A 25,913-nucleotide genomic window follows, 5' to 3' on the forward strand; every position below is an offset into this window, starting at 1 on the left:
CCACGCGCCCACGGGGCTCACGTCGTTCTACCCGAATTGCTTACGTCACCCCAGGGTGCCTCTCACTCTTCGAGGAGACACTGCATCCTCTATTTTAAGTGAGAGGGGGGGGCTCGGAAAGCTCTTTCCCCGCAGGTCTCGGATGTGAGACCGGTTTCACTGTGGAAACAAGTGGAATTCTTTGTGGATACCAAGCTGAGCGCTCTCAGCAGGGTCCGCGATGCCATGGCAGCGGCCCAGGACAGACAAAAGGAGTACTCTGACAAACATGGAAGAGGAAACTTAAGTGCATTTAAGGTGGGGGACTTAGTGCTATTAGACACGAGGAACCTACCGCTAGACACTGTCAGCTCTGTCGGCAGCAACAAGCTGAAGCATCGCTTCATCGGACCATTCGCAGTCCTGGCCAGGCATGGTGCGTCGTACACCATCGATCTGCCTAAGTCAATGGCGACGCACCCGACGTCCTACGTTGGACGTCTTAAGCGGTACTATGATCCGCAGGGGGTTGCTGACTCGCAGACCCACCTTGGCCGGACTCCTCGAAGCGAGGGCCGGCCACAGACGTCGACGAGGGCGTCGGTGCAGGCACCCAAGCCTCGGTTTGAACGGCAAGGCTGCGATCAAGACCATACGCAGGAGGGCCCCCGTACGAACGGACCCCGGAGCCGTACACCGAGTACGTCGAGTACATCGGGTACGCACCATACGCGTACGCCTGAGCGTGCGCTGAATGCGACTCCGGACGTGGCAGCAGAGCCTCGTCCAGCTCGGACGAAGAGGGCCGCCGGTCCACCCGCAGATGAAGGCTCGAGACCTCACGCTCCAACAGGTCCAGGTGGTCCGCAAGACGAGCGAGCTCACCCTGATTCCCGGCCTGGGCGGCAGCATCCCCGCCAGTCCCAAGGCCAAGTGCAATCCCAAGCACGAGGACACGGTGACGAAGGCGATCAACCAAAGGGCCCTGCGTCGGACCCGCAGGAGAAGAACTCGGACGAGAGTAGCGTTCGGGAGGCGCCGAGTACTCGTACTCGTACGAGGGCACCTCTGCCCCTGCTTGACCGGAGCGGAGAAGTCCACTATTACGTGGAGCTTATTCTCCAGAAGCAACGGCGTCGCGGTAAGCGACAGCTCCTCGTGAAGTGGAGGGGTTATGCCCACTCCGAGAACTCGTGGAAGCCGATTGAACGGCTCCTGATTGACTGCCCGAAAGCTGTCGCAATCTGGGAACAGAAGCGGCGGCAGCTTCATAAGTAGTCCGAGGCTTCTTGCCCGAACGGGGTACGGACGTTGACGACACTCCGTACCCGCGCTTATCGTGAGCGCTAGAAGCCGCGTGCTTCAGAATGTCCCTTGGCAGCATGCGCTTTCTGACCAAGTGGACAAACCGAACACGGAGATCACGCTGGTCCAGGATGCGGGACAGCAGCTGATCTTCATGTAGTTCCCGCAACTCCGAGGGTGAGTACTTGAGAGACTCCACCCAAGCCCAGAAGATGTCCTCACATGAGTTCCAGTTGGGACAGTCCTCAGGAAGAACCCATATATAGCGCCGGATATGGTAGAGATCACACCGGCTCTCGGGCTTCTTATGACAAGTCGTGAAGTCCTTTAGAGGGATATGGGGAGGCGCGAGAAGCACACATCGAGCCGCCTCCAAGTTGTCGACAAACAACTGCTCCTTCTGGACCAGGGTACGTTCGCAAACGCCCCTAGAGGTGTGGCCGCCAACAAGGCCACGAGAAGCGACAAGAACCTACAGGAAGAGGTCAGCCCCAGAGCTCTCCGCGGAAGGTCAGTACTCTCCTGAGTTGATGACAGCCTCCTGCCACCACCAAACCCCCACGCGCACGCTGGGCAGCTTGGAAGTCCTCCTGCTGCTGGTCGAGGTCGTTAGTGATCTCCCGGGGCTCAGGAATAGCACCCTCTTCCTCCTCCTCTTCGTCCTCTATATCCGAGGAACCGAAGAGGTTCCGATTGGAGTACCCAGTCTCCTTCTCCTCGCGGAGTGGAGACTCCGAAGCCGTACGATTCTTAGAGGGCTTGACGCATTCGGCTTTAGCGGTCTTAGCACGTGCTCGGCCCTCGGCAAGCGAGAGACGTTTGCGAAGTTTCTCCTCCTCGTCGTCGCCAGCTTTGGGGGCGCCCTTAGCCTTGACGGTCGGGCTCTCAGAGCGCACAGACGTCTTGGGACTGTGATCACCGTGATCACTAGCGAGCGAGTGTACGCTGTCGTCCTTGTGCTCGCTGGGCACTGAGCTGTGCTCTCCCACGGAGCCCACAGGAGCATCGTGCATGCTCTCAGACTCGGCTTCGTCCTCACTACCCGAGCCGAACTCACGTTCAGCGAACGGAGGGTTCGGATGGGTGTCTGGGGAGGTCGAGGGTGACGGACTGCGGCGCTTGCTCGCACGCTTGCCCACAGCCGCGTCACCAGATGAGCCGATCGCCTCGGAGGCCACCTTAGTAGCCTCCTAGAGTGTTGAGCCTTTGCCGTGAGGCTTACTGCTCTTGGCTTGCGCCTTACACGACTGAAACAAGAGTGAAGGTAGGCTTGTTGACTGGTGCGAAAACTGGACGGTTGCCGACTAGTTGAGTTTGAGGAAAAATGTCAAATGATCTCGAAATCCATACTCCGTCACCCTCGCTGCTATCCGCGCTCTCACGGTCTGACCTCGGTACCTTTTTATCAACTGTTTCACGGAGCTGGCAGCACTATTTATAAACCTTTTTGAACCTAGATCTTAAGTAATGCTAGACCACGGTCCGCTGCGAGTGAGCAAGTGGTAGAGCCGCGAGAGGCTGGGCAAAAGGATGACCAGCAGCGAGTGGTGGAGCCACAGCATGAAAGGCCAGGCGCAGTAATAAGTCAAGATAGCGCTGCAGCTGAGCGACCTGACTCTCTAGGTCGAGGTCTCTGCTCTGAGCGGACTGGAATCATTCCATGCGGCTATGCGAATCTTTGAGATAGTTAGCTAAGCGGTCTACCACAGCATTCGCGTCAAGAACAAAGTCGGTCAGAGAGCCAATACAGCTCAACCAGTCGCTGTGACTCGCGACGCGGAGGTCCAGCCGAGGCTCGACCCGCTCTGCTCGGCAAGCACGGTGCGCTACACTATCCCGTGGAACGTCTTGTGATGCGCGACATCAAACTTAGCATTTGATGAAGTGGCGAGGCTGTCCTCGTTTTCCCTGACGTCCAAGACGTGTATGACCGAGCATATCCATTGCCGAAGCATCACCATGGCGTGTGACATCATCACCCGGTGCTGAGAACTTCTCACAATCGTGAGGAGATGACAGGTTAGTAGCTGACCTCAGGATCTACCAGTGCCTAAAACAGCCGGGTCGTAAGAGTGAGCAGTTGTGACGGGGTCACACAGCACCTTGCGCTAGAGGAAGCTAGCTTCCGAGAGTATACAAACTCTCAGTGAACGGCAGTTCATAGGTCCCCTTTTACCGAAAGAGAGCGAGGTGACCAATTTAAGGTAGGTTATATTTATAGGTAGGCTAAGCTTGAGTTAAATATAAAGCTATAAGTCACCTATAGAAAAGCAATGTCATCAACCAATGGTTGGCCTCGGACGACCTTGGTACCTTGTACTAAATATCCCTAAGTATGACGTGTCACACTTCATGTAACTAGAGGTACACTTAGGGCTACAAACCCCGTTACATCCTCCCCCACTTAGGTTCGGTTTACCGACCAATCAGAATGAAGAAGTGTACGTCACAAACTTTCATTCTCAAAGTCGAAATACATCGACCTGGCCGCGCGAGCGCGGGGGGAGGCTCACTTCACAGTTAGAGCCTCGAGCAGCAGTCTGTGCGCTCCTCTTCTTCGTCTCCACTTCGACCGTTACCATGCCCCGTGCCACTGTGAAGAGCGGTGCGAAGACACGCCTCCAAGACTGCTGCCGGAAAGGCTCCCTACTTGCCCTCAACGTTCCCGTCCGCTCTAATTAACTTGCAGCGGTGGCCTCTGAGACGCTTGAGTTAATATCTGCGGCGGGATTTGATCGATGGCGCTGCTGTAGAGCTACTCCAGTCAGCTGTAGTAAACGATGCGTCGAATGATCGAGCTGCAACTAGGGAACACGGCAACACTTAGGCTGATTTAAAAATGACTATTTGCTGGAGATGCTCTAGTAATTTACAAAATTTGCCCACCATGATTTAATCCTGGTGGGCTTTTAAAATAACGTCAATACCGGTGGCCAACAGCCCCAAAAATGAATTATTTTCCAAATATTATCATCTTTCACAGTGTTTTTCAGTGTTTCCCCCCTCTTTACTGCCCTCATTTCCCCCCGACCAAGTGCCCCACCCTACGGCGGGGTGTTTCAGTCATTTTATATCGAGGGCGGACTGCACTCTCGTAATAGGCTGCCTCGTCATGGATCCCTCATCTGCGGGCCCTCCTGCCTACCGCAGTGGCCAGTACTGGACGCCTGCCATGGAGTTATCTCCACCACAGTCCGAGGGCGGCAGCAGCTTCGAGGAGGAGAAGGACGAAGCGCCAAAACCACGCGGGATGGACCTGCTATTGGCCCCGCGCTCTTACAGCAGCAGCGAGGGGGACGACGACGCCGAGCGTAGCGCCGACAGCAGCGAGACGACGCACGCACCTTCAGTCCAGGACGAAGACGAGGATATGACCGCCTCCTCGGCCGTCATGTCGATGGGCCAGTCCAAACACAAGAGACGTAGCGACTCCATTGACGACTTGGAGCTGAGCGTCGAATCTTTGCGGTTCTTGGCGCATCAGAGAGGCCTCGACACGTCTGCGCTCAGTCATTGGAGCGTCCGCGACGACGGGAAGCTGCTGGATGCGGAGCAACACAAGTACCGCAGCTTGAGAGACGCGCTTCGAGCCTACACGCACCTGATGCAGGGCGCAATCCCGCGAGAAGACATGTATTACCTCGCTATCCTAAGGAGGAAGATGGCGGAATTGGAGATGCCGCTGGTGGACGGACCCATCAGTGTCATGAGTCTGGGCGCTGTGGTCCCGGAAGAACACTTTTACTCGAGCAAGAAGCTGTTCCCTATTGGATACGAGACACTGGTCAAGGTGCAGATGACCAAGCCATTGACTATCGCGTTTCGGTTGCGCTGCAGTACGTGGAACATTTTTTTTTATCGTAGTTTATATCTACTGGACGGGACTAATTTTTTTTTATTGGTTTTTGCTATTTTCTATTGCAGAAATTGTGCATGGCAATAAGAAAAAGTCTCCAATTTTCGTAGTGGAACTGGAGAATAGCGCCGTCGAGATCGTGTTCAGGTCGTACGTGGCGAGTAAAGCGTGGAAGAAAGCTCTGGTGCATTTCGAGAGCTTGACAGCCGATGAACTCGTGGCTGTAGTGAGTGGATCGGTGTTTACAGTGGAGACTGACGTCAGTGGGAGACCTGTGGACGTGCTGACGCCTGCTAGCGGGGAGGATGGCTTCGGTCTGCTACGAAGAAACGTCACACGGGTACTGGAAGGCCTGCATCAAGTGCTTTGGTGTGGAGATTATCAATTCTGGGAGCAGCGACATCCCATCACACCCGATGTGCATGCGAACATTCGCTCACGACTCAAAAGTCAAATGAAAGATGCTCTGAAGACGCAAAACGCGATGTCCAAGGACGCAATTAACCGCCTATTGTCGCAGGAAGCGTTGTTGGAAGAGCACTGCCGTGATCCCGAGGAGACCGAGCGTGTGCTGCAGCAGAAGGAGAAGGACCAACGCGAAGCTGACAAGCGCAGCGTGCGAGAAGCTGCTCGAAAGCTGCTAGAGATCGAAATGAAAGCGCAAGAAGATGCGAAGGAGGCCCAACGACGAGCTAAAGAAGACCGGAAAAACGCGATTCTGGAGGCTAAAGTGGAAGCGGCTCGACAGAAAGAGGCTCGGAAAGAAGCCATGCGACTGGCAAGAGAGGAGGAGAAACGAGCGCGTGAAGAAGAAAAGGAGCTAAAGCGTGCACAACGCGAGGAGGACAAACGCAAGAAGATGGAGGAGAAGGAAAACTCGATGAAGCGGAGGATAGAGGAGCTACGACAACGGCGTCAGATGCGCGAGGAACAGAAGGCGATTCTCGAGAACGGCGTCGTGACATCTTCATCCCCAAGACGGTTCAGTGACTCCAGGAAGAGGAAAGCAGCTCCCGATCCACAGTCTGTGAGGCAGCAGCACATGGCGCTGCTGAAATTTGTTGAAGACGAGAGAGAGCGAAGACGACAAATCCGGTTATGGGACAAGAGGAGCGAGGTGGAAGGCGAAGTCTGGACTCGTGTGAAAGCGCGCTACACTCAGAAGCTGAAGAGCAGCCACGCTATGTCCAACGATAAGCGTGCAGCCGGGGGAGACACGAAGTTCCCAGCTCAGGTGATCTCCGCAGCGGTCGAACTGGATTTAGTGCCGACAGAGTCTCATGGTGATTTGCTGTTCGTTTGGGATTTCATTTCGACCTTCTCGGACGTCTTGAAGCTGACGGCGCTGCCCTCGCTTGCGGTATTTGTGGATATGATGACGCTGAGTGATGGCTCCAGTCCTGTTGGGGACGGCGACTTGGACGACGACTCTGTTGCTACCCTCTTCGCTTCGGTACATGTTGAGCTGCTGAAGGCGCTGATGAGGGAGTATTTCCCGCTGCTTCAAATGGGAAACACACTGGAAGAATTCCATCGTACACGACCTATGAACGCGTTTAGCTGGCCGGAACTTGCACGCCAAGTCTGTCAATTGGCGATGGAGTTTAAGCATCCTAGTCCGGATGAACAACTGCTCAAGTCGATCAAGGGCTCCAAGTCGTATCGAGATGACGCTGTGACGCAGCCACTGCGTCAGAAACTGCACCGTCGAGGAACTAATTTGCTGAAGGGAGTGCAGTTTGAAGAAGAGAAGGAAGAAGCAGAGACTGAGACTCATAGTCTGCCTACGACGAACTCGGTTACGTTGGCGTCAGAAGCGAGTACTGTGTCTGCTGCGTCTAGTGATTACTACGGCGTCGTCCTGGTTGGTGGAGTATCCAGTAAGATCAAGATTGGGGAGAAAGACAGCCACCTCGTCGTGACAGAAATCGCTGGTTCTTCTAATGAGGATGAGCTTGAAGAAGCTACGAAGACGAAGGATGATAATGCTGACAGGATTCGAGTTGGCGATTATCTACTGTGTGTGAACGGCCAAGATGTCCGGGAAATGTCGCTGGAAGACTTTGACAGTCTTGTGACTGGACTGAAGACGCCTCACGGCTTGTTAATGTCCTCGATTCCTCCTGCGGTGAAGAACCCCATGAAGCACATCGCAACGACGCGAGGCGCGACGAAGATCAAGTGCTGTGGATTTGTGCTCAAAGTTCTTCGAGCGAAGGAGATCGCGGCCCCGTTTAATCAACCAGTGGACGCGGAGCTGTATCCGGACTACTATTCCAGTGGAGATATCACGGAACCTATGGATTTGGGCACGATTGCCGAGAAGATCGAGGATGAAGACTACGAACACGATGATGTCGAGTCTTTTGTGGATGATGTACAGCTGGTGTGGAGAAATTGCTACACGTACAACTCGTTGAAGGCGGAAATCTCGACGCTGGCGCAGAAGCTGTCAGTAATATTTGAGCGGTTGATGAAGGAGTGGGTCTATACGACTGTGAATCGCCCTATGATCGCCGCAGAGGAAGATAATTGCCGCAATTGTCAGACGATCCACGCGAAAGGTCGATTGCTGCTCTGTGATCGCTGTGATGCACCGTATCATACGTTCTGTCTCGAGTCGCCGCTGCTTGAGATCCCAAAGAGCGAGTGGTTCTGTCCGACGTGTCTTGCAGACCCCTCGTTCTCACCTGAACAGTTCCAGAAGAAAGCCCGCGATATGGCTGTAGACTCGAGTGGCAACTCTGGCAGCAGTGAGCTCAAGGACAGCTCGCTTACGGAGCTGGAGAAGCGGCTCTTGTCTGCGATTGATCTTTTATCCCAAGAAAACTACTCGAAGCTTACTGTCAGCGATCGATTGAAGGTGCTGAGAGTGTTGTGTGAGCTGCTTGAGGAGACGTCAGTGGTGCAGTCCGTGTATCATTCTCTCGAGGGAAAAGCAAGTAATGCGAGGAGGAAACTGGGCGAATCTCTGGCTGATTTACAGCGCGAATGGGACCGATTCGTCCCACCTCGCACGTCGCACGGAGTGGAGCAGACCAAGAAGTTTATTGTCGATGGCGTTGAACACGATCTAACGGATGATTTGTTGACGTACTTGGAGGACAAGGCCAAGGCTGAACTGGAGTCAAGACCTCTTCCCATGCTGCCTGCAAGTGCGAAGCAAAAGGGTCGTGGTGAGACTATCGTTGTTAAGAAGGAGCCTGGACCTTTGCTGGTAGAGGATGACACAGACTCGTCCGACTCTGAAGACGAGGAAGATTTGATCTTTGAAGAGTTTGGCGATCGATTATTGTCGCTGTCTGACGAACAGACCGTTATAGATGGAAGTGGATTGACGCTGTCTCGACCGGTGTGTGCCTTCTGTGGCTTGGAAGATGGAGTCTTGAACGGGTCTCTGCGTTCCTGCAAGCAGTCGCCTTTGACTGCCCATACGACGTTGCTGAATCAATACGAAGTCCCGGAGCTTTTGACAGGAGAAAACGCTATGCTGGCTGTACGTACGCTTGGAGCAAATGATCTCGCAACTGTGGTTCTGGAAGACACGGCAGAAGGGGTGCAATACTCTGCTCAAGGCCAGGTGGGTAGCCAGTCCGAGTCCGATGGCATCAAGGGTATCGTGTACGCCGTTAATGACCGTGTAGTGTTTGGTATGAGTCGCGCTGCTATCCAAGAGCAGCTGAGGACTGCAGCACAGCCGATTTTGTTGTATTTGACGTCGCTGCCTGGAGAAGCTGTGCGCGCCTCCGTGTCGATCGTCAAGTGTCACGGCCTGTCGATGGGTCTGACGGTAGCATCTCGTGAATCTTTCGTCTTTGTTCAGTCTTACGACACTTCGGAAGTAGGATTTGGCGAGCTGTCTGGCCAAGTGTTTCCAGGCGATGTGCTGCTAATGGTGAACAGCGTTACGACACGTGAGAAGGACGTTGCGGAGGTCGAGACCTTGCTCCGAGTGGACAACCCATCAGACGTCATGTACGCTGTGTTTGTGCGTCAACCATCGACTCAGATGAGGAAGGTGTGTGAGGAGAGACAACGTACAGTACACGACGTGTCTTCGCAGCGAGCAAGAGAGAGTACGTTCCGAGCTGGACTTGTCATCCCGCAAGCAAGTGGCATAACCTCGTACGATGTCATCTTTCAAGACGGCCCGCTTGGCTTAGCTCTGGCACTAGAACCGCGAGGCGTGGTGGTCAAGTCATTGAACGATCATGCTGACGGTACGATGGGCCAAGCCTCACTCAGTGGTCGCATCTTACGCGGAGATTTGGTGGAGCAAGTGAACGGTGCAACGTATGGTAAGCTGACGGATCTCTCGCAGTTCACTTCGTGGTTACTGGGTTTACCACGGCCGTTAAAGATCACGTTCTCCAGACAGCCACCTACTGGAGCCAATAGTGTGACTCCTGAGCAGGCGAACAAACTTATGGTAGACTTGGTGGCTAACCCATCGTTACTCTGCAAGCAGCTGAAGCTCTCTGGCCCCAGTGACGTCAAGACGTTCCGCGTTGACTCTTTCCCGCTTCCATTTGAGGCTGAGAACCTGCTCGACAGTATTGGTGTTATTGCGACGAACGGCTTAGTGTACTGCGAACAGCGTCAGGAGACGACTCTAGTCACGGTTGCGGTTGGTGATCTTATTGTGGGACTAAACGGGAAATCGGTGGCTGGTTTGAGCTGGGCAACCGTCAAGGCATTGTGTGCAGAGCTGTCGTCCATGTGTGCTGTGTATCTGCACCTCACTCCGTTCGTCAGGCCCACGACGTCGCTGCAGGCTCACGAATGCTGTGTCGAGAGCGCAAATGTGGCCTGGTCAGAGTGTGGGTCAATGCTCCCTCGAGTCGAAAAGGCAAGAGAGCTCGAGAGCTTCATCAAGTGGCTGATCATTCCAAGAACTTTAGCCTTTGGCAAGTGTCGACATGGCTACGCGTTCTACCGTTTCTTCAGTGATCATCAGCGTTTGTTCGTGCTGTCACCGGACAAGAAGTGGTCGGTGTGTGCCACGAAAGAGCAACTGACGCAACTTCTGGCGTACTTGGAAGAAGACTCGAGAGACGCGAAGATTGCGACGCGGATACGGTGGTGTTTCCATTGGATTCTTCACGATGACATGGCAAAGTTGCAGCTGCAGCAAGGGTTATCATGCTGTGCGTATTCAAGCAAACACTTCCTTCGCGATGGACCTTTTGCTATTGAAAAGGAAGTGCTGCTTGCTATGGACGGAGATATGGAAAAGTACGAGTCTCTTGTGGCGTACAACGGACGTAAATTCTATCTCGGATCGTTTTATTCGCAACAGGAGGCCGAGAACGCGTTGCAAGGTGCAGAGACTTCAATCCAGTCGACAGGGTTCCATGCTGTGGTGGCTGCTGATGTACTTAGCTTACGGAATGCCCACTTCCCTTCTCTGACAGCGCCATACCCGAAGGCAGACAACGTGGCCAAGCGTATCTTGTCGCGCAAGTACGAGTATGGCAGTGTGATGGACGGGAAAGGCGGCATGAAGCCTATCCCGATATCGCACGAGGTGTACAATATTGTGAAGCGTGGGCTTCGATCGGACAAGGCGATGATGAATAACGTGGGGTCCGGGATGCAGCAAGCTGGGATGCCGCAGATGTCGATGACAGGAATGCAAGGAGATCTCCAGTCGAATGCTTACGCTGCCGCTCAAGCGCGTTACCAGGAGGCATTGAAGCGGAAGTACGCGCAGACGGAAGATCCGTACGCACGCCAGATTGCTGATCAGATGAAGCGGACCCGATATGCAGACCCAAGCGCAGCTGCAAGAATGCAGCAGCCTCTTGGAGCCACCAATCCGGTTTCCTTCAAGCGCTCGCTGCAGGCTCTAGTGGACCAAGGACGAGCGATGTTGGCAGCGTGGAACCAGTTCGCTGCGTCGGCTACTGTTCAAACTACGAACGGGTTGGCGTACGCGTGTTTGTCGAGCTTTGAAGAGGTGAAGAAGGTGGTGTCGCGTATCGTTGTGGATCCGAACGCGACACTTCCAGACCCAAAGACATTCGTATGTCTCCATCATGCGTTTGTGATGGGATTGGTGTGCGCGATGGCTACACAGGCGCTCACAACGAGCCAGAAGGCGCAGTCGGACTCTGCGCTGGTGAAACAAGTGGCAGATGCCTTCGCGACGGCCATTCTCAGCTGTGTGGACCCGTCCAGTATGCTGCGCGCACGTGCACTAAGTGGCTTTGCTAATGCCGCGAAGAAATGCGAGCCGGCTCAACGTGCTGCTGATTTGTCCGTCGAGCTTCATAACGTTGCGAACTTCGTGTTGATGTTCTTACGGACGACGCGCTACTTGTCAGGCACTACTTTCGACGACCCCAGCAAGTGTCGACCGCTGTTCACAGCCTCCACGCCAGGCGTCGAGTCTCTGCCTGCTTCATTCGTGCAACAAGTCAACCTTCTCGAGAACATTCGACAGGCGTATTACCGCAAGACGAACGTGGCTTCCAGTGTATCTATGTCCACTACCAACCAGCCGATTACGTCAATATCAGCGGCGTCCTTCGGATCTTCGATGCCTATGCAGACAAGCAATACTCAAGCCAGTAATGAAGGCACTCTGGTAGACGTGGAGTTTGGATTGGGCCCATTGGGTGTGGTGATTAACTATTCGAACCGCGGAACGATCATCGTCACGGAGTTCTCTAACGACAACAACATGATGGGACAAGCTCAGGCCAGTGGCAAAGTGCAGGTGGGAGACGAGGTGTATGCTGTGAATGGCCAGAGGCTGGACGTCATTGGCATGGAAGGGTTTAAAAGAGCTGTGGGTGCTAGCAAACGCCCGCTGCGCGTGACGTTCCGGAGGCTTTCTCGCGGTGCAGCTAGCCATGTTCCAGTTCATAATACCGCATCCAATATGGCATTCCCCGTAGGTGGAGCTCCTCTCGCTCAGGTTTCGTCTGCCTTGAATCAACAAGTTCAACAGCCGAACGCTTTTCCTCCAGTTCCAGCCATGAACAACAACGGAGCTTTTCCCATGGGTAACGTGAATGCAGGCGGGAACTTCCAGAACTCAGCCTCTGGACAGTTCCCTGGCATGGGCGACGGCATGAATATGTTCCCGTTCCCCGCACCAGCGAGTCAGCCAATGGGGGACCCGTCGACACAGTTTAACCCACCGATGCCGACAAACCTGCCTGGGTTCATGGGTGATATGTCGGGACAGTCATTCCCTGCGCCACCTATGGGTGGCCAGAACTTCAACACGTTGCCGAACGTCTACAATGTCGCAGCTGGACCAGGTGCGCAGTCCGCGGGAGCATGGCAAGGTGCTGCTAATCCGATGCTACAGCCATTTCCACCCGTTCCAGCGCAGAATGGGATGAATATGAATGGCGGTGGCAATGTGATGCCAATGGAACCCTTGCCGATAATGCCGAATGCGTCGTCAGCAATGAACTTTCCGTTGGCCCTGCCAACGTCTGGAGCTCCGAACTCGTTCCCGAACAACAACTCGACAGGAGAATACGTGAATTTTGTTGCTGGGAACGACCCTCAGTTGCCGCAGGGAGATCCATCGCAAGTTAATTATTATGATGCGAACGGGACGACCTTCCGTGCTGCAGGAGACTTCGAGATCGACACACGTGTCAACATATCGACCGAGTTAGCTGCCCCGGAGTCTGCAGAGACGAGTGCAATTGCTGACGTGGATACGGAGCCTGAGTCTCCGTCAATCTCACAAGTGACGACGCCGGGGCAATCCGACACGGACGGCGAACGCAGCGAAGCGGATCGACAGCGCGATCGTGCGGAACAGCTAGCGAGATTGACAGCAGCGTCCGATGCACTGCAAAGCAGCTCTACAGAAGTGAGCTCGAGCTCTAAACCGGCGTTGACTACACAAGCTCAGTTCACCCCTGAGGAGAGTGTCGCGCTTGAAGCAGTTGCAGCTCAGGCTTCAACAGTGTCAGTACCAGAAGTAGTGCCGGAAGGGAAGCCGCCGCTGCAGACTACCAGGTCATCGCCTCGTGCTCAAACTGGTGGGAAGGAGCTCCGGCTAACGGAAGAGACAGTGTCTAGAAGATCATCACGAGTGTCTCGCAAGATCACGAACATCGCAGATATGTACGACCCGGATTTCATCAAGGCTCATGCCAAGGGCGGAGGAAGCGGGAGCGACGTTGGGATGGACGAGCCTACAGATGGAGAGATCGGAGAGCTGTCGACTGAGTTGCTGGAAAGTTTCAGTGCCACGATCTGTCCACTGAAGAAGGACCCCCCACGCTCACTACTGCTGCTTCGAGCTCAACTCCTGTCCATGGAGTCTGCCATCCCACGCGACGCGTTCCGCTCGGGTCGATGGGGACGTCCTGTACGTGCTGCATGGGCCGAGATGGTGTACGCGTGCGAGAAATCGGCCGTTCTGATGGAAGCAGTTGTGTTTTTGGAGGCTAACGTCGACCCGGAATGGCTGGACCCAGGCTGGAAGGCGTCTCCACTCCCGTCGGCGAAGAACGCCATCGCTACTGCAACCATCGCGTCCGCAGCCATGCGACTGTACTCACTAGATGACGCGATCTCCTATGGACGCTTGAAACGTGGAGGGAAACGCAAGCAGCGCAACCCGTCGAGTGCCAATTCCAGCAGACCAGGCTCGCCACAGAAGACTGCCATCATCAGCCAGGAGTCCAAGGCGTCCGAACCGGTCTCGGACCCGTCCGAGCTGCCATTTGTGGGTCGGCTGTCGACCGGATTGGTCGCGCTAGCCAACAAGATGATCCACAACATGTTGGAAGCGCAGCGAGAACGCTCGTCAACTCCGTACGCCTACCGCAAGGCCAGAAGCGAAGTGGCCGCCATCACGTCGCTCACAGACGACCAAGTGGAGCAGTGGATTCAAGCGAGTGCAGCTCACCAGGCCCAGGCAGCGTCAGCGTCTGGACAGAGCGGGTCTGGACGCCACGCTACGCCGAAGAGGAAGCACCCAGGCTCTCAATCTTCAAGCTCCAGTGGCCAGCGGTCGTCGTCCGGTAGGAAACGCAGAGCAACGCAAGGCTCGGGAAGTGCAGCTCCAGTCCCCGTCGTGCCTCCAGCTGAGACGCAGTATGTAGAGCTGCGATGCTTCCAGATGAAGACACTGCAACACTGCTTCCCCATGGGTAGTGCACAGGATCTGACGCTGCGGTCACGTTTGGAACACATCATGGACATGTTGCTACGGAACGAACTGGCTCTGGCGTTCTCTGCGCCCGTGAACGTGAACGAAGTGCCTGGCTACGCGGAGTTGATCAAGAACCCCATGGATCTAGGCACGATCAAGTTCCGGCTAAGTCGTGGGTTCTACGACCAGCGCTTCGAGTTGCTAGTGCACGACGTGACCCTCGTGTGGGAGAACTGCTTCACGTTCAACCGCCTGGACGCCGACATCTCCAAGTGCGCCAACCGGCTTCGATGTGAGTGTCTACCATGTCTATTACTCTGTTGCTGACACTAATCTACGCTGTGTGGTTTTGACGGTGGTAGCCATCTTCAACCGACTTTTTGAGCAGTGGGTCACGAATGTGCCTCCGAACACGCCAGTGACGCATCTGGCCTCGGAGGAATTGTGTCGACAGTGTGGTCAGATGAACGCGCAGGAGAGTATGCTGCTGTGCGACAGTTGCGACGCAGCCTACCACGCCTTTTGTCTCCAGCCGCCGCTGTCGTCGATCCCACCGGATAATTGGTTTTGTCCGCGATGTCCCGTCAAAAAGTTCACTTTGTAGCTCCAGTCGCCGTGATATTGACAGAAATGGGGAATAAGTAGACCTTTTTACGTTTCTTTTTGGGTCATTTGCGTCTAACGGCAGGTGTCTGGAGAATTCAAGTGACGAGGGACCATGAAGTCATGCGTTGGCTTGTCTAACGTAACTGAAAGTGTAGCCATTTATAGGGATCTATTGCAGCAACGTCTCTCCAGCTCGAAACCCCTGCGAACGTCTCATGGCTGCCACTGCCAAAGCTTCCGCTGCGCTTCTCTCGACACGTCCACAAACTTACAGTGACGAGAACAGCAGTGACAGTGACAGCGTGGCGATGGCTCCCGCTGACGTGGTGGACGTGGACATGGAAGATCTGGATCTGGCAGCTCGAGCGCCTCGAGCTGGATTCGTGACCGCGTGCGCAGTGGAGTTGGAGCGTGTGGAGCTGCTGCAACAGGCGGATGGCGTGCAACAAGCGCTGTTCGGGTTCGGCTGCCTGTTGTCTGGAGGTATCTTGGCTGTCGTGGCGTCCTGGAAACCCAAGTGGAAGGTCAAGATGCTGCGAAGTCCGGCGCATGGGACGATGGACGCGACCTCGGTGCTAGTGGCGCATACGTTGACGTGGACGATGAGTAAGCAGAAGAAGAAGACGAAAAGATTTTACGAAGAGTGCGTGCTGTCCCAACCGGTGGATAGTCCGCCGTGGTTCGAGTTCCGGAAGTGTCGCTACGTGGTCGATGAGAGGGAGTCGCTGGGCTTCTCTAGACTGGAGAACGCTCTCGATGAGAAGCTGGGGTCAGCTCAACGACGATGTCTGGAAGGCAGTGGCTGGTCGACTTCGCAAGTGGAAGGACTGACTGGAGTGCATGGAGCTAATGAGATGGCGCTGAAAGCTCAGACGTGGCCCGACGTGCTGTTGAGGAAGGTTGCGCACCCGTTCTACGTCTTCCAAGTCGTCAGTGGGCTGGTGTGGCTCTGTGAGGGATACGAGGCCTACGCGACTGTCATCTTGGTGCTCTCCGCGCTGTCGATTGTATGGGAAGTGCACGAACTGGTGACGAATGACAAGAAGCTGCACGCGCGATTGGCTCATGCAGAACACAGCATCGCCAACGGCGTACGCGTGATCCGAGACGCGCGAGAGAAACGCGTGAGTCCTGCAGATCTGGTGGCTGGAGACGTCGTGGTGATAGATGAAGGCGTCATACCGGCGGATATCGCGCTGCTCTCAGGCCACTGCATGGCGGATGAAGCGACTCTCACCGGTGAAGCTATCCCAGTGACCAAACAAGCACTCGCAGCGCCAGATCTCTCGTTCCCTGTCGATACGAAGCTCAAGACAACACACCGAGAGAGTGTGCTGTTCGCTGGCTCCACAGTGTTAGAGTTGGCGCACTCGAGCTCAACACAGGGACACAGAGATGAAGCCAAGACTTCGACTCGTGGCGTGGTGTTAAGTGCGGGGTTTTCAACGTCCAAAGGCGAGCTCTTCCGCAGTATCTTGTTCCCCACACCTCTGCAACTCACGAAGCGTCTGGAGAGTGACAGCTATCGGTTCATGGGGGCTTTATCCACCCTGGCTTTCATCTTATTTGTGGTTCGTATGAACAACGCTATCCACGACCAAGGCGTGTCGTTCGGTCGAGCTTTCCTGTCGGCGTTCGACCTGGTCACGATTGCCGTTCCTCCAGCTCTCCCCGTCGTGTTGACTGCAGGTGTTGGCTTCGCATTGTCACGTCTGGAAAGTCAGGCCGACGTGACGTGTATCGACGCCGCACGGATGAACATTGCAGGCCATATCGACTGCTTCTGCTTCGATAAGACTGGAACTCTCTCCAGTGACCACTTGGACTTCCACGGGGTCGACGAGTGCTCAGCTTCGAACCAGAAACAACCGGCGTTCCATGGACTCCAACGTGAAGTGGAAGTGCTCTCTCCTCCTGCTATCATTGGCTTAGCAACGTGTCACGGACTCACTGAACGGTCCGGTCAGATCCAAGGGTATGCGCTCGAGAAGGACATGTTCCGTGCTACAGGCTACGCGCTGGAACCCGAGACGTCCGACAACACTGTGATACCTGGACAGTTCGCCGCACTTGTGGCGTCTCCGATCGGCAAACTCTTCGGTATTGTGGCTCGCTTCCCGTTCGACGCAGCACGTCAACGATCGTCTGTGGTAGTGGAAGATCTGGACAGTGGCAACCGCTACGTGTACGTCAAAGGCTCGCCCGAGGCCATACGCAAGATTTGCACGCCGAACACGCTCCCCAGTAATTACACAGCACGGGCACGTTCGTACGCGCATCAGGGGCTCTACGTTGTGGCTTTAGCCACCAAGAGCTTCGCTCCTGCCGCTGTATCTCCAAGGTCAGAGACGTCCGTGTCTCGAGACGCCGTGGAAAGCAGCGTAGGGTTCCTGGGCTTTATGCTGTTCGTCAATCAAGTGAAACCCGAAGCTCCGTACGTCGTTGGAGCATTGGAAGAAGCTGGAGTGGATGTGCGTATAATCACGGGAGACGACGCACTCACAGCGATCCACGTCGCGCGTAAGATCAACATGGACATGCAGTCGTCCGTGCTTCTTATCGATGCACAGCGACACGAAGGCGATGAAGAGTTGGCTGTCGTCTACACGGACGTCGATGAACTGGCTCAAAGCACTCGGGAAGGAACTTCTGGCAGCTCGGAAGGCACGTGGGCGCCGGTAGACAGACATTCATTCCTCTCTCTCGCCGAAGGTAGCTCCATTGCAGTCACTGGAGCTGCGATCGAGCAACTGCTGACCTCCAGTGAAGAAGATAAACCCACTGACACCTCGCCAACGACGCCTCCAACGATATCTTACACAGATTTTGCGGAAGAATTGGTCGGTAGAACGAAAGTCTTTGCACGAGTGCGACCGCATCAGAAGACGTGGATTGTGGAGACGTTGATGACGCGTCATAGCGCGTGTGTGGCCATGTGCGGCGACGGAGCTAATGACTGTGGTGCGCTGAAAGCGGCTCACGTTGGGCTCGCTCTCTCTAAAGACGACGCTGCATTAGTGGCGCCGTTCACGAGTCGTTCTCTACGTGTCAGTGACGCCGTGGAGCTGCTACGCGAAGGACGTGGCGCTCTCAGTGCAGCCTTCGTCGCCTTCAGATACATGGTCGTCTATTCTGTCGTACAGGTGACGCTGTCTGCCACTATGAACGGCCTACACTCGCAGATGAGCGACTCGCAGTTCCTGTTCGACGACTTAGTGGTCGTCTTTATCCTCTCGCTGTTGATGGTACGCACCCCAGCAGCTCCTCAACTGGGCTCTTCCGCGGTCGCTCCGTTCAATCGAAGACCGCCCAGGACGTTGTTTGCTGCGGAGATCTTGCTGTCTCTCCTTGGACAACTGGTTATTTTCCTGGGGTGCGTGTACATCGCATTGGCAGCAGCAGAAGCGCGACCGTGGTTCTGTTCAGCCGAGAAGGCGCTGGAGCTCACGCGAGCCGCGTCGGACGGAGGAGAGAGCGATCCAGACGTCGTTCAAGTGCCATGCTACGTGTTTGTACCTGGAGAACCGGCAGACCTCACGTCTCACTCGTACGAGAACAGCGTGCTGTGGCGCTTCGGACACCTCCAATACTGGATCGCTGCTGTGGCGCTCAACGTCCGCGACAATTATCGAGCTCCGCTGCTTCGTGCGAACCGCTCGTTCGTCGCCTACGCGTTCGTGCTGCTGATCATTCTGCTCGTACAGCTTCTGGGTGATAATGGCAACTTGGGAGACGAAGAGACGTCAACGTCGGCAGCCGTGGCGAAGGCCTTAAAGTCCCGTGGCGTGGACGTGAGCTTGGGAGCATTGGAGCTCCCTGTGGGCTTTGCGTGGTCTCTCTTCTCTCTGTTCCTCTTTGACGCGGGCTGCGTCTTCTGCTGGGAGATCTTGGTGGTCGGCATGGTGCTGCCTCGCTTCCAATTGCAACATCCTGGTGGTATCTACAGACGCAAGGGTAAGTTTGGCGGCTGGAGATCTTACTTTGGGATCGCTGGAGACGATAAGCAAAGTCTCGTGTCGCCGTACGTTAATGAACGTAATGGTCTGCTAGGTGACAAAGCGGACAAGTTGGAAGGAGGAAAGCAAGTCAACATCAACCGACAATCGCTGCAGCCGATCGGGACAAAAGGAAACGCTGATGCAGTAGGCAGCGACGACGACGAAGAGCAAGACGTGCTGGATCTCCATCCGCCCGAGATTGTCTGAGACCTATGAAGAGATAAACGCAGACATATTCTATCTTATCCTTTTGCGTATTGTGTCATTGTTGTGTATTCATCAGACGATCTCCATGTCCTCTCCGTCCGGTGCGAACGTCGGCGACGTGGCTAAGAAGCGAAGTTCTTCTTCTTCTCCTTCTGCTAGAATTGCGCCGCCGTCTACGTCGCAGGCGTCCAGCTCCCACAGCAAGTCGATGGAGTCTGAGTCCCGTCCTAAATCAATCGCGAGGTCGGCAAGCACGTCCTCCTCCAGTCCAGCGTCTGTGTTGCCTTCCAACGCGAACGTCTCGTCCGTCGGCAGCTCCAACAGCTCGTCAACAGTCGGTAGTGGCATCTCGTCAAGACCCAGAACACTCACCTGGTCGACGTCGTCCGAGCTGTCGGAGCTGCTACTTGTGGGTGGCGTCACGTGTTTCCTCTTCCTGGGTCTGGGTGACGCCGGCGCGGACCATAACGGACGGCCAAACAGCACGCGGTACGTGGCCAGACAGCGTTCCCCGAACTGCCAGCTTCTGAAGCTGCCTAAGCCCACAGAGCCCGCCACCAATTGCTGTGAATGGGAAGACCCAGCTACTACCGCATTGGACGCCTCCCGTGCCACGAAATGGTCTGCCAGCAGGTGTGCGAATGCTGCCGGGTCCTGCGACCGGACGTCCGCGAGCCGGATCGGGTCCGCACGCGACGTCGCGACTCGCTGACTGCTGCGCTGCTGGTGCTTGGACCTCGTCCGGCTGTGGCAATTACGGCGCTTACTTGCACCTACGATTTCCTGCGTCGCAGTAGATGCGTCATCGAAGACGTAGTCGCCTATAGCCGACGTTGACGCACCGGAATGATACGAAGCTGAGACGTGTGGCACCTGTACAAATTGGTGAAGCTGACGTGTTAGCACGAATAGAGCTGGAAGCGAGAAAGAGAGCTGACCCACGGACGATGGACGAGGAGAGGACATGGTGTCGTGCAATGCTGGAGGTAGGCCTGGCTGGACCTGTGACGGCGGACTGTGGCAGATACGCTGATGGATACGCTGGATCTTGAAAGGTCGCAATTATTGTGTTTACCCATTCGGTTCGAACGGCATAGTAGCAAAGTGCTGAGCCCTTCACAGAAACAGAGCTGGATAGAAGAGCATTTCGGGTTAACGGCCATTAACTAAGTTTTATATCTGGAAAGACACAGTGTTAAGTTGCGTCAAGATGGAGGATCTCGAGACGTCGGCGACGCTCGAGTTCCATGGCGCGCGATACGTGGTGACGGTGCAGGTACAGCAGCAAATGCTGCACGTACAGGTAGAGGCAGCAGACGCGGTCGCGGCTCCTTCGAGCGTTTGGATGGGCAAATTCCCAGCTTCAGACGTCGAGCAACTTACACGCCAGACGGGCAACTCAAAACGATTCCCAGTGTTCGTCCAAATGCTGCTCACTGCACTACACCGACGCAGTGATACCGTATTTGTGGATCTCCTGACGGCCGCAGACCTGGATCTCTACAGACAGCGCAAATTACAGCCTGGTGCCATCTCGGAAGGGTGCGATAAAGTCCATATCTAACAGCAACTTTAAAAAAAATACTAACTCATAATTATTGTAATAATGTCAATAGGCTACCAAGTGCTGCTACGAATACAAACAACGGGAAACGATACTTGATATTAACTTATGCAGTCGAGTTTGACCGAGTGCACTACCCGCTGCCTTTGACTCAAGAGCTCTCGCCATCTCCAGAAGTTTTGCAGCGGACGATCCGAAGACTACGACAGGCATTGGCTGAAAAAGAGAATTTCTCAACTAACGACAGCAACACTCGACTAACCGAGGAGAACGCAGCGCTGAGAGAAGAAAACCGTTGCTTGAAAAACACATTGAAGCAATATTGTGACAACACCAATGGGAACGGGAGAAACTCGACGGGAGAACTTCAACGAGAACTTCAGGTGCGTGTGGGGTCATTTATTTATGCTTTGGAGGTAGTATAAGCTGCTGAATTTAGTGTTTTTTAGGCGTCGATTGAGGAGAATAAAGAGCTGATCGCACTGTATCAGCAATTTCAAGAAAATTCGGCCGTGGAGACGACACGGTTAAGAACAGAGATCAAGTATGTAAAGATTCGAGGTATAAAAGCTGCAGCGTTCTGACAATAATTTAAACTGTCAACTACTGTAGACAACTACGACTCGCTTCTCAGCAAGATGACCGTACGGAACTAGCGAGACAGGAGCGAGAACGACTGGAGACTAGACGCAAGATTGTACGTCGTCTTGATCGCTGCTATCGACGTCGTTCTCGAATTTTGACCACATCTGTATCATTAGAAGGACAGCAACGCTGCCGTTCAGGAGACTCTGGCGCAAATGGTGCAGCTGAAGGCGCAATTAGAGGAGACGCAGCTTAAAAACCGCGAGCTTCTTCGTCAACTTGCAATCGCGCGTGCGCAAGCCGGACAACACGGCACGCGGCAGCGTCCAGCGCCCAATACTAACCGCGGGAACGAGCCGCGTTTCGCAAGGGGTCGATCGCCCTCTACGCGTCCTGCTCAGTCTCCAGTACGAAGACAACAGCAGAGCAGCGCCGTCTTCCCGGCGCCGTTCACAGCCTCCTCCACTCACTACGGACCTTCAGACGATGAAGACGTAGAAAGAAGCGCTCGACGCAGACCCGCGACTCGTCCAGCATTCCGTCGCTTTGATCCGACTGCGTATCAGCAGGAGAAGGAACGTAAACTACGTGAAGCCCGAGCACGTTCTAACCCTCGTACGCGACTGTCTCGGTCTAATGGAGGCTACACGTCGGATAGCTCAGCGGGTGGCTACTCTTCAGCCGAATCCCGAGGCTCCAAGACTTCATCTCGTTCTACCCGATCACGCAGCTCACGACTATCAAGAGAGCGGCAAAGGGACGTGGATGCTCGGCTTTCCTCCCCCAAGCGTGTCATGGAGCCTCCTCCACTTGATACGCGACGTCCACACGCTTCGAACAACTCTCCGTTGCCTCGTTCAGGTCGTCCCCTTAGTCGTGGACGCTCGCCGTCTCCAACGCCGTCAAATTCTAGCAGAAACATGCGGAACAGTACGTTAAGAGGCTCCACAGCCTCGTCACCACGCACACCTCAGCAGATGCCTCCGCTCAAGCAGAACCCAGTCTTGAAGCGAAGGAAACAGCCACCACAGGCGCTACTGGACACGTCTGCCGACTCTTTCAGCGACATCGACGACCGCCTTACAGCTCTACAACAATTCCTAAGAGAGGCTAAGCAAGGAGGAGGAGGAGTCGCTGGAGCGAGCACTGCAGCGTGAAACAAGCCAAGTAGATACAGTAGACTCATTATTTGTTGCCGAAGTATGTGCTAGAGATTATGAACAAGTACAGTAGAAAGAAGAAAAGCTTGGAGTAGCTACAGCCACACGTTGGTCTCATCCGTCTCGTGTGCGGCTAGTAGAGCAGCGGATTGCAAACTGGTGCTGGGTGATGACAGGTCGTCAGGGGCTTGGAATGGCTCGGGGATCGCTGAACGCAACGCTGGAACAGCTACCGCACTTGGGGTGTAGTCCACGCGACGACATTTGTTAGAGCTGCTGGCTAAAGGAACAGGTCGCTGTACCCATTGCTCGCCGTTGAGCAATGGTCGCAGTAGATCGTCTTCGATACCGGTAGGACTGGTGTAGTACTCGTCCACGAAGGCTGGTAGGGCGCTGTCGTCTTGAAGTAGTTGATCCAGTCGATTTAGCTGAGGTGCGGGTTGTGACAGAGAACTTGAGTAGTCCAGAGGACTGGGAGCTACTCGCGAGTGTTGCTGAGACTCTGTCGCAGTTGCGTCGGGCTTAATCGCTGCGCGGGACTGCTTCTGGAGATACTTTTGAGCGTGGGTACGGATCTGTACCAGTGTACGGGTGTGGACAAGACTGGAGATCTTCTTCCAGGACCTGCCAAAGCGTTGCAGGCCTTCGAGGAACAACTCGTGCTCTCTCTTGGTCCAGCGTCCCACCTGAGTTCCAATAGGAATTTCACCTCTTGCTGCTCTCTTCAGAGCGGGTCGAATGGCCGAGAGCGGGGGCGACGGCAGCGTTTGGCATGGACCTGGTGACATTTTACGCTTATGGATCGGCGCTGGAAGGAGACGACGTTCGGGTGGAGCAGAGAAGACCACGTGGGCTGAATAAGGTGGTGAGTGGCCATTGGACGCTGACGTTGAAGTGTAGACGGACATCGAAGGATACGACGATGGTCGTGGCTCGGTTGGGTTGTCTCCGAAAGGCGCGTGGACCGGGAGAGTGAATGTGTTGCTGCTAGCCAGATACTCTTCCCACGTGGGGCTTGTGCTGGATTCGGTGGCTCTCGGGGGCGCGAATAGGACGGGAGATGCCGGCGGGATGGAGGTGCGTGCCGGAACCATCGAGACTGAGCTGGAATGCGAACACAAGACTGAGCTGAGTCAAGCGTGCTAATGCCTCTAGACGTACTGAAACCACTTAAGATACTGTCGCGATCTAGCTCGATCAACCGGCGTATCGGAACGGCCAGCCGTTTCAGGTGTAGCTGGTATTATAATACTTGCACCGAGATGACAGACACTACCGTTCTTCCTTTGACATTCAGGTATAATGCAATTGCATTCATGAACACGTCCCGTGATAGGCAGTGGTAAGAAACAGCTCGACCCTGGTCGAGTTGACGCTGGTACTGATGCGGTTGACGAGCCACGCAGGATCTCACCAGGTGAGATCCTGCGTGGCTCGTCAACAAGGTGAGATCCTGCGTGGCTAAGCGTTACGCCACCGCTGCAGTTCCCATGTAAACTGGTCAAAGTCATGCCACGATTTGTCCACTGTACCATGTACAGTACTCGTGCTCGTGCTCTCGACTTGTCCGTATTTGGTCGAACATTTGGTCATCATCTCGTTTCCTGTGTTCGTGCTCGACAAATCCCACAAGCTTCCGAGTTCTCGGATTTCCTAGACTCTCGCGACTTGTTCACAAAACCGGGAGATCCGATGCCCGACATCTTGTGATTTCAAGGCTCGATTGGACGTCCATCGATTGCTGATGGAGCTGTAATGATACCACGAGCGACACCGACGCCGGGGCACTGGCAGTGTCACTGCAGCATGCAGTCGCGCACGACCGCAGTATCCGATATCCCTTACTAAATATTCATGTACTACAGATCCAGCACCGTGTACAGCTCCGAGTGCAGCTTAAAAAGGCACAGGATTCCTCGCTTCCAGCCGCAACACATCTTGTCGTCGCCTCGCACTAGAAATTCACAGTGGAAAATTGCGAGCACCGGTGGTGCAAGTGGTACGCGACTGACACGGCATCACATCGTGTGGCCACAGAGAAGAAAGCCACATGCTATTAGCTTAAGCTCGTCTATATCTCGAGGACATCAAACAACTCAAGGGCCTTACAACCCACGGACAGAACAGAAAGTGGCCTTGCAGTCCGATCGTACAGCAAGGAACCTGAACCTAAGCTGACTGATGGAGTCACCTCTCAAACATGTATTCTGAGTTTTACCAGACGCCGCACAGTTTAAATCAACCTACTATTGTGCCACCCTTGTCCGCCATGACAACGCCCAGCACTCGTCGCAATACCAACCGCACACGTTGCCGGCTCAATGACTGCAACAAATTCGCGCAGACGCGTGGGCTTTGCAAAGCGCACGGCGGGGGCTCGCGCTGCCGTCACCCGGACTGCCCCAAGCTGGCCCAGAGCCGTGGCCTGTGCATTGCCCATGGTGGCGGTCGCCGCTGCATTATAGAGGACTGCAACAAGCTTGCCCAGTCCAAGGGTCACTGCATCTCGCACGGCGGTGGCCGTCGCTGCACTATTCCTCATTGCGATAAGTTCTCCCAGGTTCGTGGCTACTGCAAGGCGCACGCGAAGGTGCTCATGGTGTTCAGATCACCGTCGTCTCCTACTCGTGCAGCACTCATGACGCCACCGGTCTCTGCTAGGTGCAGCCCTAAGACCACCCTGTCTCCGATGAACTCGAAGTTCTCCATTAACTTCCTCGTCAACCCTTCGGTACCTAGCAAGACGACGAGAACTCAACTCAAGTTGCCAGCGTATCAGTCGACACTGTCACCTCCACAACTACCTAACATCGTAGCGAGCGGACGGTCGCTGTTGTCATTCCACGAGCCTACATCGACGACGGTATTGCCACAGCCTAACGTGAAGTTACCGCCGCTCGCACTCCGACCGCTAGTGCCCTACTTCCAAAATTATATCTAAAACATGTATCTGTACTCCTTCGAAACATGATGATCATGCATTGACCGGATACCAACGACAGATGCTGCAATACCGAAGCCACCGGTACTGTTACGGTAGACTTTTACTACAGTAGTATTTTTTTTATTAAAGCTACCGGTATTGAGAGAACCTCGAAGTAAACTGTAAAACTAAAAGGAACAAACAAGCAAGCGATGCATGTCGATTATGGCTACTCTGGCAAGAGCGATCCGTCGATAAGGGCTTATCCCTTAGCTATGGCAGGACTTTATTAATAACAGCACCTACGTGCTATCCCGGAGAGACAGCACGCGTGCTCCGCATGCGTGCCGCGGACACTGGAAACCAGTCTGGATGTCGTATTATTAATAATACATGTAATACATGTACACGGACAGTCTGTCGTCTCTTTCTTATCAAGACGCTGCCGCATGGTTCTCAAGCAACAAGATTGCGACATAACGTTCTTTCGAGGTGGACGGAGCCGATGTCGACCAACTTGGTCGACATCGGCACAAGGTTGGTATTAATAACCTCCACTTGTGCACAACAAGTTGTGGCAAGCAAATCTCAACATGG

At 54.7% G+C, this 25,913-nt stretch overlaps 5 protein-coding genes across 5 annotated transcripts; 4 read left to right on the forward strand and 1 right to left on the reverse strand.

The window, feature by feature from the left end:
- Window positions 1-4,681: 4,681 nt before the first annotated feature.
- Window positions 4,682-14,927, forward strand: PITG_13029 (uncharacterized protein; the record flags this gene model as incomplete). The annotated part of the gene is made up of 10 exons (XM_002900522.1): window positions 4,682-5,120; window positions 5,209-7,058; window positions 7,119-8,316; window positions 8,416-8,696; window positions 8,754-11,606; window positions 11,694-11,985; window positions 12,166-12,756; window positions 12,799-12,980; window positions 13,110-14,565; window positions 14,636-14,927. 10 exons carry the CDS (start codon window positions 4,682-4,684, stop codon window positions 14,875-14,877), a joined length of 9,384 nt encoding a protein of 3,127 aa, XP_002900568.1.
- Window positions 14,928-15,187: 260 nt separating this feature from the next.
- PITG_13030 (P-type ATPase (P-ATPase) Superfamily) lies at window positions 15,188-19,084 on the forward strand (the record flags this gene model as incomplete). The annotated part of the gene is made up of 1 exon (XM_002900523.1): window positions 15,188-19,084. The coding sequence occupies one exon, from the start codon at window positions 15,188-15,190 to the stop codon at window positions 19,082-19,084; it is 3,897 nt and encodes a 1,298-aa protein (XP_002900569.1).
- Window positions 19,085-20,294: 1,210 nt separating this feature from the next.
- On the forward strand, window positions 20,295-22,390 carry PITG_13031 (viable flagellar protein number 3; the record flags this gene model as incomplete). The annotated part of the gene is made up of 5 exons (XM_002900524.1): window positions 20,295-20,626; window positions 20,701-21,031; window positions 21,098-21,192; window positions 21,261-21,345; window positions 21,410-22,390. 5 exons carry the CDS (start codon window positions 20,295-20,297, stop codon window positions 22,388-22,390), a joined length of 1,824 nt encoding a protein of 607 aa, XP_002900570.1.
- A 270-nt stretch (window positions 22,391-22,660) lies between these two features.
- On the reverse strand, window positions 22,661-23,500 carry PITG_13032 (uncharacterized protein; the record flags this gene model as incomplete). The annotated part of the gene is made up of 2 exons (XM_002900525.1): window positions 22,661-22,669; window positions 22,696-23,500. 2 exons carry the CDS (start codon window positions 23,485-23,487, stop codon window positions 22,661-22,663), a joined length of 801 nt encoding a protein of 266 aa, XP_002900571.1.
- Window positions 23,501-24,662: 1,162 nt separating this feature from the next.
- Window positions 24,663-25,334, forward strand: PITG_13033 (uncharacterized protein; the record flags this gene model as incomplete). Its single annotated transcript, XM_002900526.1, has 1 exon — window positions 24,663-25,334. One exon carries the CDS (start codon window positions 24,663-24,665, stop codon window positions 25,332-25,334), a length of 672 nt encoding a protein of 223 aa, XP_002900572.1.
- Between the last annotated feature and the right edge of the window lie 579 nt (window positions 25,335-25,913).

This window comes from Phytophthora infestans, genomic scaffold (assembly GCF_000142945.1).
Source record: "Phytophthora infestans T30-4 supercont1.25 genomic scaffold, whole genome shotgun sequence".
Taxonomy (NCBI): Eukaryota; Oomycota; class Peronosporomycetes; order Peronosporales; family Peronosporaceae; genus Phytophthora; species Phytophthora infestans.